We start from the raw sequence: 12,661 nt of genomic DNA on the forward strand, positions 1-12,661 counted from the left end.
GGGGCAGGGGGGCATTAGGTGCGCTCAGGCCAAGGTTGCTGCATGGCTGGACGCTTGGGGAACCTGGGAGGGAGCAAGTTTATAGTCCTCACTCTGGACCATCAGCTAGATCCTGCCTTCACCACCTGCCTTCTGACCCTGGCTCCCCAGGGAGCCTGGAGGCCCAGCAACCCAGCAAACGGTTGGGAAGACTGAGGCCCAGAGACTGAGGCCCAGGCCAAGCTCACTAAGTGAGCCAACAACAGAGCAGGCCCAGAACTCCAGGAACGCAAATCTCCCAACACTCCCAAGTCAGGAGCTAGGCCGGCAAGGGAGAGAATACACGAAACTCTAGGTGGCTCTCGAGCACAGATGGAGTGGGGGGCTGTGTGTTTATACATGTGCCCCTCCATGACGCACACCCAGGTAGGGGACAGAGGAGCTCTTCAGGGGTAAGGAAACGTCAGAATCATGCACACTGTGTGTTATGTGCAATTATATGTACATGTCTGTACCTGTGGGAGTTGTAGGTGCCCATGCCACAAGGGATGACACGTGCAGCTGGCACATGTGCTCTCAGCAATGGGAACTTCCTACGTCCAAATCAGACAAGCAGGCCAGACACAAGTATGAGCCAACAGAATGAATATTTACCTGAATAACCACCTTGTGAAACAGTGAGAAGAGACTGAGGGTCTGAGGGCACCACAAGCTTAAGGGTACCACCAGGGCCTTGGAGCTCCAGGAAGGGCATATTAATGGGTAAGGGCTCCCAGAGAAGGAGATAGTGTAATTCAGGTTTCCAAAGCCCTGAAAGAACAGGTGGGCAGCCATGGGCCTCCATCTCCCTGGGGTTGACTGAGCAGAAGTGTTGGGGGAGGTGCTACAACAGGAAAGAGGCCAGAATCAAAAAGGCCTTCTCATCAATGCAGAGGGATAGGTGGGAGAAGACAGTGCAGACAGCTCCTAGAAGCTGGCCTTGCACTCCCTGGCTAGACTGGCTGGAAGAAGAAATCCTGGGGCCCAGGGGCCCGGTCCCAGTGACCCCACCGGACTCTCCCTCCCCCAGGTCTGGTCAGAAAGACCATCACTGTCTTCAGCATCACAGCAGCAATGGGTGACTCACCCCTTGGCAATGGGCCCAGATTCCTACAGATGTTGAAATTCTCTGTCCCATCCCCCCAAGGGACCCAGTGAGGGAGAGGGAGCAAAGCTCACGCACACACAAGCAGAAGCACATGTGTGCACATACAAGGGGCAGGCAGCCGCACTCACCCGGGTCCACAATCCCTTTCACCTCAGCTTCTTGGTTTTTTTGCTTTTCCTAGCTGGATTTGGGTCCTAGGAGTTCTGTTCTTGCTTGGCTAGGCAGCTGAGCTACTGAGCCCAGAGGGCACCCAGCAAGGCCAGGCAAGTTGCCCGGTCAACTTCCCCTGGCTTTGGGCCCTGGAAAGCTGCACCCTCTGTCTCATCCAGAGTCTGGGCCTCGGGGCGGGCCTTTTATTAGAAATTCGGGGCCAGCCGTGGAGGAGAAGAAGCACGTGAGCTAAAGGGATGGAGTCTCCACCATGAAAAGGATCAGCGGGACTTGGGGTTCTCTGGGGAGGCAGCGTCCTTGTGCAGGGAGAGTTCACCGCCTGTTCCTCCCCACCCCACTGGTCCTACCAGCAATGTGTCCACAGGATTGGCTTACGTATTGGGGTGGGGGATTGTCCTGTTACACACAGAGACACAGGAATACATACGAATGCACAGAGCCAGTCTGAGAGACAAACAGAGAGATGCTCAGAGACATAAACATATGAAGACACACGTGCACACACTCTCCAGCTCACCGCACGTAGGCTCGAAGGCGCCAACACCTCAGACCACCCTGAGCCCAGACTCTGCTATAATTGCCCACATGACCACACATACATGGTCACATATGTGCAAGGACCCCAGCACCCCAGGAAACCAGTTGCAGGCCTGTGATACTCTGACTTTCCTGTGTCATCTCACCTGTATTTGCCCCATGGCTGAAGGTAGCCCAAAGACCGAGCAGCCACAGGCCAGGAGCCCAGGATACCCACATCCTGGTCCAAAGAGGTCGGCTACAGCCACAGCACCTGAAAACCACAGACACCGGGAAGGCGGATTTCTGAGTTCACACAGCACAACTCCACACGTGGGCAAGTCGTGGCCCGCCCGTGGGGCCCAGGCACTGGTATTGGGGTGGCGGGAGGTCTGGCCAGGCAACGGTCTCTCTCAGAGGCCCAACCACAGGCCCTGGGCTAGGATTTGAGCAGAGGTGATATTCAAAATATTTAACCACCGGTATGGCACGGATACCAGCTTTCAGGCAATGCAGAAACTGCCTACTGCACTGAAATAGTGTCCAGGCAGCATCCGGCTGCGCCAGTGGACACTTGCTGGATTGAGAAGAGGTCTAGAAGGTCTTAAAAGGCCAGAGAAGTTGGAATAGTGATGGGGGCTTAAAGCAGAGGCTATTTATCAAGACACATGGAAGTATTTCAATAGTCTAACACCTTGTGCACTGTCCTGGTATTTATACCAGCCTGATACTTTACTAGTTGCACCTAGCTCAGGCCGGGAAGCCCTGCCAGGCACCCACAGGGTCAGGGGCTGGTGACTGGGCTGAGATTGTGGGCCACAGGCTTCCACAGGGCTGTGGGGGGGCCAAGGAAGCTTTCCCCATGGGGACAATGGGCAGGAGAGCAGGTCTCTAGGGCTCAGGACCTCATTGCCAACCTCCTCCTGCCCACCCCCACCCCCACCCACTGATGGATGCTTGTCTTTTAGTTTTATTAAACCCTGATGGATCGGCCCAGATAAATCAATGCAGGCTCAGCAAGCGGCCAGCAGAGCCATACATCATCTGGCCTCCCCCAGGACAGGCAGCTCACGTGCACAAACACAGAGCCATGCATGTGTCAGCGCAGCACACGCAGATGCACAGGTACACGTACATAAGGACACACATATGTGGTACCAGTGTGCATACAAAGCTATCTGCCCACAGGCATGCTCACAGAAACATATGCTCGCTGATATACCCAGACACACCAGCTTGCACATACCCACATGCGCACAGCCAGCCTATGACCACCCCTCCTGTAGGTCTCCCTGTTGGAAAGTTCTAATGCAAGTCTGACTGCATTCCTTCCAACTCTAATGGAATGCAATTTTCCTTCCCTCAATCGTGGATAGGAAATGAAAACAGAAAGGGCCCCTTACCCCAATATATTTGGGATAGGACTCCAGCCCCCTTCTCCCTGGGACAGAACTGTGCCCCCAACCTATTCATCCCCCATCCTAGTGATATACACATCCCAGCTCTCAAACCCTATCCTGGCCTTCCTCCTGCCAGCCAATAGAAGAGCTGCCAGTTGTGGCGCCATGTGGGTGCATGTGGAGGCGTGAGGATGGATGTGATCCTGTCCCCTTCTGGCTCCTAGTCTCTGGTCGCCACTCCTCAGGCTCCAGCCAGAGTAGAGGGCTACAAGGACAGAGCCAGAGAAGCTTCCAAGGAGATGGCTCACCCCAATACAGAGGCGTAGATTTGGGCACAGGGACAGTCAGAACCAGGATGGAGTTTAGAGCTCATCTCGCTCTAGAGAAGATGACCAAGGCCCAGAGAGGGAATACCACTTTCCCCAGGTCACACAGCAAGTCTGGCAGAAAGGGCCTCTCAGCCCAGAGCCCTGAGGCCACCCACTGTATCCCCACTTACCGGTGGCCGGGGATCCCCCCACCTCGATGAGCAGTGCAGGCAGCAGCCGGAGGAAGCAGAGGCTGGGTTCCTCAGGCCCGCTGGGGGTTCTCCATCTCTCCCTGACAGTCACAGGTCCCCAGCTTCCTGACACTCTCTGGAGCTCTCCCGGCTGTCTGCGGCCCGGCGCACGCCTGCCGGGGACTGCCGGCCACTCCGGGTGGGGGAAGAGGGGCGGTTCCAGGGGGCTGGGGACCTGCCAGGGACACTAATGGAACACAGCTGGACTGGCCCGCCAGGGAGGAGGAGGAGGAGGGCCGAGAGGGGGCTCCAGCAGCAGCAGAGGCGGCTGGACTGCGGGGTGCATAGCCCCGCCCCGGGTCTGGCCGAGCTCCCAGGCCCGCCCCTCCTGCCTCACCGCCAGGTGAGCGAGCCTCGAGCTAGGCGGGACCCTGCGTGTCCAGAGCTGCCCTGGAAGGGGGTTCCTGCGGGCCCTTTAAGAGCCAGGCCTGGAGTTTGAAGTGCCCCCCTTTCCATGTCCCTGGCTGGGCCCCCAGAAGGCTGTGGGGCGGGGGGTGCGGGGGAGGGACAGGGGTGGAGTGAGAAGGGTAGAGACCCTCCTCCCAAGTGCGTGGCACCCATGATGTGGCTGCCACCCAAGCCTTGGTGGTCAGCTTTTTCCAGTTCCTCTGCCTAACATTCCCAGTCAGTCAGTCCCTAAGTCTGTCTGTACTGGGAGGAGGGGGGGAATCCCCTCCCCCCCCAACCCCCCCCCCCCCCCCCCCCCGTGCTAAATTAACCCCTTCTGCTCTGGCCTGACTCCCAGAGAAGCGAGACTGAGGGAGTCCCCTTATTCCTCCTTACTCCATGAGGTTGGAAGGGCTCAAATCCCTGGCCCCTACTCTGGCTTTGCAGTTCCAAATGTGCTATGTAACCATACTCCTTTTTCTCATCTGGAAGATGGGATCGTGAGAGTATGTGCCTCATAGACCTTTGCTGTAAGCAGGAAATGGGCCAAAGGCTGTAAGCGTTTAGCACATGGTCTGGCACATAAGAGGAGCTCAGTAAATATTTGCTGCTATTATCGTTATTACTGTGATCCCTGGCAGGGGACGGGACTGAATTTCAAGCCTTTATACCAGAACTGTGGAGGGGCCTGCTTTATATTCACGGTCCAAGGACGCAAGAGGAATTGAGCTGGGCTGAAAGATTGGAGCTCTGAGGCGGAAGGAGCTGGTAATGTTTCCAGTTCTGTCCAGAGGCAGGGCCGTTGACCAAGGTGAATCCCCCACCAAGGGTCTCCTCCCCCTGTAGACCAAAAGCAAATTTACTGGCACCAAGGCTGAGGATCCACAGAGTAGGTTCAAGAGGCCATGAGATGCTGGGCTGAAGAGGGAGAAACTAAGCGTCCCCAATTAAAGGGGGCCCTGTGGAAGCAAGGCACCCAGCCCTGTGGCCCCAGCTAACGCTAACGCAGGGGGAGGTTGTGGGGGGCAGGCCTGGGATTTCCCGTCTCCAGACCCAGAGGCGCTGAGTCAGCGGAAACCCCAACCAGGCCACAGAGGCGCCCCACTGTGGTCCCAGTGAGGAGCTGGCCCAGATGTGGCGGTGGCAGTGGTGGGGCCTGGGAAGTGCTGAGCTCAGCAGGCGGGAAGCGGAGGGGGTGGGGCCTTCTGAGCACTCTGGCTTGAGGGGTGAGTGGGCACAAGCCCCGCCTGCCCTGCCAGAGGGTGCTGCCCCAGCAGTGGGCACTCGGGAGAGGTGGGAAACACACATAGGTCAGGCTCTGTGCTGAGAACTTCACATATGCTAACTCTTTCGATCTTTGCAACAACACCTTAAGGCAGAATTCCACTTTTATTCCCAAATCTGCAGCACAGGAAAAACACAACTTGCCCAGGATCCCACAGCTAGTCAGTGGTGGAGCAGGACTCATGTCCAGCCAGCCTAGACTCAGCACGTGCTCTTAACCACCGTGCCATCCCGACAGCTCCCACCCGCGCCCCAGACAGGGCAGGTGACTGGGCCAGGGATGGAGGAACCTGAGAAGGGAGAGCCAGATGCCTTCCCACAGCACCCCAAGGGTGCTCACAGGAACAGCCAAGCCTGGGACACACCTGACGCCTAGAAACACTATCATAGACACAGTCTAGGAATGTGCCCGTGCCCCTTCCTCCCTTCCACACATACGTGCGCACATCCAGAAACACGCAGTCAGGTAAAGTTCTAGCACAGCACTTGGGTATGCAGACTCCATATGCGTGTATAGGCACTCATGTTCACACAGACACACCCTGGTCCTAGAAACAGTTACACACAGATGTGTAGACACACAGGATACGCCTCCACATAAAAGATACACAGAGACACATGTAAGAGCCCAGGTTACCCCACAGAAATATATCCCTGGACATATCCAAACACAGGTGCATACTTCTCAGAATGCATGCAAACAGCACTGCATATACTTGAATGTGCACAGACAGACACATGCATGTACACACAGACATGTGTGCATGCAAACATACATGTGCCCACAGGCATAATTACTCAAATATGCAAGCAGAGAAGCCTGCAGACCTGCAGCACATACATGTGTGCTCACAGACATAGATGGCCACACAGACTTGGCTCCCAGAGAAACACCAGCTGGGACATGCACACAATGACACATGTACACATATACATACATGCAGCTATGCTGACACTTTTACACGCATTCAGTGCCAGAAAGCCCTGCATGCCAGCAATCTGGGTATCCCATGGGGCTGGGCTCAGTGCCCTCACCTCAGATGGCATCACCACGAGGTAATCAATGCTGCTAATCACCACCAGCTGCCCTGGAGCCTGCGTGCTGCTGCTGGGTGGGGCTACCAAGGCCTTCTGGTAGTATGCCCAGATGCTGGCAGTGCCCAAGGGCCCTCTGCCCCCCACTGGGGAATCCCCGTATGGCAGGGGTAGCCCCTGAGGCTGGGACAGGGCGAAGAGCCAACCCAGGGCCTGGTCCCAGGACAGGCCCAGGAGCCCCCATGCGTTCAGGCAGAGATGGTGTAAAGGTCTGAGGCTTGAACAGTGGACCAGAACCCCCACATGTACATGTGCACACCTGGGCCCTGGCATATGCGCATATGGGCTCACACGCAGACACATCACACATGATCGATTACTCTTCCACAGATATGCCCTTCCTGACTTCCTCATCCCTTTAAATGCCACCATAATTCATTCTGTTGCTCAGGTGAAAACCTGTAAACCTTGGCTCCTTCCTTTTCCCCACCACCCCCATCCAATCCTGTCAATTCTACCCCGCAAATACAGCCCACATCCATCTACTCCTCCCCACCTCCACAGCTGCAACCCTCACCCAGGCCACGATCATCTTCTGCTGGGCTGTTTGTTGCAAGAGCTCCCAACTGATCTGCCTGCTGCCATGGGGCCCCACCACCCACTTACTTCCCATCCGTCAGCCAGTAAGACTTTTCTTTCTTTCTTTTTTTTTTTTTGAGACAGAGTTTTGCTCTTGTCGCCCAGGCTGGAGTGCAATGGCACAATCTCGGCTCACTGCAACCTCTGCCTCCCTGGTTCAAGCAGTTCTCCTGTCAGCCTCCCAAGTAGCTGGGATTACAGGCCCCCGCCACGACGTCTGGCTAATTTTTGTATTTTTAGTAGAGACAGGGTTTCACCATGTTGGCCAGGCTGGTCCCGAACTCCTGACCTCAGGTAATCCACCCGCCTTGGCCTCCCAAAGAGCTGGGATTATAGACATGAACCACCGCACCCGGCCAGGAAGACCTTTTCAAACCCATATCCGTTGGCTTCACTCTGTTTTATCAGTCTTCTTAGAATAAAGCCCCAAATCTTTCCCTTGGCCTTGCCAAGTCCTTCATGATCTCGCCTCTGCCTTCCTGTCCAGCCACCTCACCCCAAAAGCTATAGCCACCCACTCACTTCCTTTCTCATTCCTGAATTCACTAAGTTCACTTTCCCCTCAGCCCTTGTGCACCAACTCTTCTCTCTGCCGGCAAGGATTTGCCCCTTGTCTTTGCCAGGGTGGCTTTTTGATATCCAGGTCTCACCTCCTAAGTCAACTCCTCAGAGTGGCCTTCCCTGATCACCAGATATGAGGACCCCCTAGTTGCTCCCCATCACATGATCCCGGTTTGGGGTTCGTTTGCTTGGTTGGTTTGGTTTGGTTTTTTTGAGACAGGGACTCATTCTGTCGCCCAGGCTGGAGTGCAGTGGTGTGATCACAGCTCACTGCAGCCTTGAACTCCTGGGTTCAAGTGATCCTCCCTCCTCAGCCTCCTGAGTAGCTAGGACTACAGGCTGGCACCACCACTCCTGGCTATTTTAAAAATATTTTTGTAGAGGCAGGGTCTTGCTATGTTGCCTAGGCTGGTCTTGAATTCCTGGCCTCAAGTGATCCTTCTGCCTCCATCTCCCAAAGTGCTGGGATTACAGGCGTGAGTCACTACGCCCAGCCTGACCCTGTTTTAAATCTCTACATAGCTCTGGTATTTGTTTGTTTGTTGTCTTTCTCCGATAATAAGCATGAAAGCTCCATGAGTGTCCCTGTCCACCATTAATACCGTCCTTCAGCTGAGCCTGGCACCCTGCAGGCACCCACTATTGAATGAGTGGCTAAATGCATGCAAGCAGCGTCCAAGCGCACAGACACAGCCATGCACTGCAGGAGGTATGGCATAAGCACACATGATTATGCACCTGCATCCTCATATGCAGACACACAGGTGCAGCTTCGGGGTCACAGAGGAGAGACTGAGACCAGAGGACCAGGACTCTCTCTGGCTGCTTTGGTTTCTCGGAGTGTGTCTCTCATTGTCTCTATCCTCTATCTGTGTGAAATTGCTGTGGCTCTTTCTTCCTTCTCGGCGAGTCTGTCCCCGTCTCTAGCTCTCTCTCGTAGGTCCCTCTGTTTTCCTCTGTGTTTGGGATCCTGTGTATCTAACTTGGCATCTCTATGTCTTTGTGTCTCTGGTCTCTTTTTCTCACACTTTCTGCCTCTTTACGTTTCTGTCTTCCCTGTCACTCTCTCTCTGCGCGTTTGCATCTCTCTTCACCCTGTCTCTGTCTCTCCGTGTGTGTCTCATTCTCCATCTGCCCGTCTCTGTTTCTGGGTCTGGTCTCCATCTTGCTGGCTTTAGATCTCTGCCTCTCTGCCTTTCCTTCTTCCTTCCTCTTGTCCTAAATCAGCTCGGCCACCACGTCCTCACGGCTGTCCGCGTCCCTGTGGCAGGGAGACCCATCTTTCACCTCTGACTGGCAGCTTGGTGGTCGCAGTGGGAAGACCAGCGATCCTCTCTGATAATGCCCCACCTCCGCTACGGGCCATGGCAAACTCCTCACTGAGACCTGGGTCCTGGCAACCTTCCCCAGCAACCAGGCCCAGACAGGGCATCTTACTTCAAGCAGCTCATGTTACCAGACACCTGCTTGGTTTGACCACCCCGGAGCTGCAAGAGAGGTGAGCCCAGAGCCTGATGGGCACTGGTGTGGATGTGGCAATGGCCAGGGAAGGTGGACACGGGAGGAGGGAGACACTCCAGGTATCGTGGCCTCAGCTTGGCTGCCCCTGGACTCGGCCCACCTGTTCTGAATGACTCACAGAGAGTTGTGGCAGGCACAAAAGCCCTGGATTCCAGTCTTACCTCTAGCCACTGTGTGGCCCTGGGCCCTGGTCCCCATGTGTCATACAATCCCAGCTTAAACTACCTAGCCTGGTGTGTTACAGCATCTAAAAGAAACAGGCCTAGGCTGGGCGTGGTGGCTCACACCTGTAATCCAAGCACTTTGGGAGGCCGAGGCAGGTGGATCACGAGGTCAGGAGTTAGAGGCCAGCCTGGCCAACACAGTGAAACCCCATCTCTTAATATAAAAATTAGCCGGATGTGGTGGTGCACCCCTTTAGTCCCAGCTACTTGGGAGGCTGAGGCAGGAGAATCGTTTGAACCCGGGAGGTGGAGGTTGCAGTGAGCTGAGATTGTGGCATTGCACTCTAGCCTGGGCAACAAAAGTGAAACTCTGTTTCAAAAAAGAAAGGAAGGAAGGAAGAAGGAAGGAAGGAAGGAAGGAGGGAGGGAGGGAAGGAGGAAGGAAGGAAGGAAGGAGGAAGGAAGGAAGGAAGGAAGGAAGGAAGGAAGGAAGGAAGGAAGGAAGGAAGGAAGGAGAGAAAAAAAGAAACTAGCCTAATTATTCTACCCCAGTGGTTCTCCACAGGGGGCAACTTTGCTCCCAGGGGACATCTGGCAATGTTTGGAGCCATTTCTGATTGTCATAATGGGGGAGGGGTTGCCACTGGCATCTAGAGGACAGAGGTCAATGATATGCCAACCATCCTACAATACCCAGGACAGTCCCTCACAATCAGAATTATCTGGCCCCAAATCTCAGTAGTGCTGAAGGGGAGAAATCCTGTTCTGGGCCGGGCACGATGGCTCACGCCTGTAATCCCAACATTCTGGGAGGTGGAGGTAGGTGGATCACTTGAGGTCAGGAGTTCGAGACCAGCCTGGCCAACATGGTGCAATCCCATCTCTACTAAAAGTACAAAAATTAGCCAGGCATGGTGGCGCACACCTGTGATCCCAGCTACTTGGGAGGCTGAGGCAGAAGAATCACTTGAACCTGGGAGGCGGAGGTTGCAGTGAGCTGAGATCACACCACTGCACTCCTGCCTGGGCAACGGAGCGAGACTCCATCTCAAAAAAAAAAAAAAAAATTTAAGGCTAGAAAGTCAGGTGGGCCAGAGATTGGAACTTTACTCTACCTAACCCCAGGACCCATGAGTTTACTCAGGTCACCTGCAGTCCCCCAAGTTCTGTAAAGCAGGAGGATAGGCGTACTCAAGCTTGGAGGACTTGTTAAACACAGGTCGGCAGATCCCACTCTCGGAGTTTCTGATTCAGTAGTTTGCTTTCCTAACAAGTTCCCAGGTGATGCTGATGTTGTGGACCCAGGGACCACATTTGAGAACCCCTGCAGGAGAGTATGATGTTTGATTATCTGCACATGGGTTCAAATCCTGACTCCAGCCCTTACTGAGTCTATGACTTGGGGATATCATTTAACCTCTTCCTCTGCAAGCAGAGAAAACAGCAGTGCCTATCACTTAGGGTTGCTGGAAGGATTAAGGGAGATAGTGACAAAGAGAAAGCCCCTCACAGGATGCTGGCACCTAGTGAACTCTCAGAAGTGCTCACCAGCATTAGGATCCCCAACCCAGGCAATGCTCACCCTCTCCAAACGGAAGCTCCCAGAGAGCAGAGAACTAAAACATCCTCTTCTCCTGCCTATCAGATATTTCTCCAGGCCTAAGCAGAGCAAGGCACGAGATGCCATCTGAGATAAGCCTGAGGTAATCCCAGCACTTTGGGAGGTCGTGGCAGGTGGATCACAGGTCAGGAGTTCAAGACTAGCCTGGCCAAGATCGTGAAACCCTGTCTCTACTAAAAATACAAAAATTGCCAGGCGCGGTGGCAGGCGCCTGTAATCCCAGCTACTCGGGAGGCTGAGGCAGGAAAATTGCTTGAACCTGGGAGGCGGAGGTTGCAGTGAGCTGAGATTGCGCCCTTGCACTCCAGCCTGGGCAACAGAGCAAGACTCCCTCTAAAAAAAAAAAAAAAAAAAAAAAAAAAAAAAAAAAAAAAAACCTCAGCATAGTGGCTAAAGGAAGGGGTGAAGGAACTCTAGTTCCAGGGGAACTGGGTTCAAATCCCGCCTGTACCACTTACTAGCTGTGTGGCTTTTGACAAACTATCCTATCTTTCTGGAGTAAGCCTCAGTTTTCTCGTTGGTGAACCAGAATTGTCCCTACCTCACAAGGATGCTGTGAGGGTTACCTGTGACAGGACATTTAAAGTGCTGAGCTTGGTTCCTGGAACTCAGTGAATGCCAGCCATTCTAGACGTACAATGAGAGTGTGTAACTCTCATTGCCACCACAAAGAGAGTGTGTAATCTTCACCACCACAACACATGCAGTGCCTTGGCGGGCTTCCCTCCCCTCAACGTTTAACTTTGAGGCTATCTTCGCTTTCCTTCCCACTTGGAGGTGGAGAAGGAAATTGGGAACAGGCCCCCAGAGGGGGTAGATCTGGGCAGAAGCTTGGAGGAGGGAGGAGGATCATCAATTATGGGCCATTGATTTGCTTGAGCGTCTTTGTGTCCTGCGAAACCGGAAGCCACAGAAGGAGCTGCTTTTGTTACCATTTCTCCCTAGAGCCTGTGACAGAGACTAGGTGTTTTATAAATAGTTGCTGCATGAATGAAAGAGGGTGTCGAGCTCCTTCTGAGGACAAACTCCCCTCCATGAAGTACAAACCAAGGAGTCTCCTGGGGGATACTTGGTGATGAGGGGAGTATTCAGGGACTCCCAGATTCTTTCTTTGCATGCAAGAAACTCAGACAGTTGGTTTCATAAATTCTTCGAATCCTGGAATCTCTGGGTGGAGAGAAGCTCTGGCAGCTGCCCAGCTCCTCCTCCTCCCAGCAGTGCCTGGGCTGGGGCTGGGTGGGAGAGGCCTGATGACCTGGCTAGAAAGGAGGCTAAGGGAGTGATCAGGCTAAGGGAAAGTTCAGGGAGAAACCCCCACTGTTTCACCAAAGCAGAAAATAAATCGGAGAACAAGAAAGGGTGCGATCCTGGCTCTGCTACTTCCTGGCTTTGTTATCTTGGGCAAATTCCTTCACCTCTGTGAGGCATAGTTTCCATATCTGTAAAAGCGGGTGATAGTAATAACACTAACCACATGGAATTGTGAGGAGTCAATGAGATAATGCATGAGACTACGCCAAGTCCATAGTGAACATTCAACAATGCTCATTCTTATGTACCTTATTTTTATGGGAGCGGACTCTTGTCCTGCATCTTACACCCATGTTCATCTCTGACATTTCCCCCGATCCCCCATTTTATTATTTACATAGCTGGTTTCATGTAGCTTTAAGAGCT

At 53.9% G+C, this 12,661-nt stretch overlaps 1 protein-coding gene across 5 annotated transcripts in view; it reads right to left on the bottom strand.

Annotated features, from left to right (window-relative positions):
• COL16A1 (collagen type XVI alpha 1 chain) overlaps positions 1-4,118 on the bottom strand; it is a 51,737-nt gene extending 47,619 nt beyond the window's left edge. For 2 of the 5 annotated variants that reach the window (XM_050794292.1, XM_050794282.1), the window contains exons 1-2: positions 3,713-4,118; positions 1,981-2,087 (exon numbers count right to left, since the gene is read on the bottom strand). In XM_050794292.1, the coding sequence (XP_050650249.1) occupies positions 1,981-2,053 (73 nt within the window). In that variant the 5' untranslated portion in view covers positions 2,054-2,087; positions 3,713-4,118. The remainder of the gene's footprint in view (positions 1-1,980; positions 2,088-3,712) is intronic. The other 3 variants (XM_050794312.1, XM_050794303.1, XM_050794323.1) reach the window with 2 other exon arrangements.
• Between the last annotated feature and the right edge of the window lie 8,543 nt (positions 4,119-12,661).

Source organism: Macaca thibetana, chromosome 1 (genome assembly GCF_024542745.1).
Source record: "Macaca thibetana thibetana isolate TM-01 chromosome 1, ASM2454274v1, whole genome shotgun sequence".
Taxonomy (NCBI): Eukaryota; Metazoa; Chordata; class Mammalia; order Primates; family Cercopithecidae; genus Macaca; species Macaca thibetana.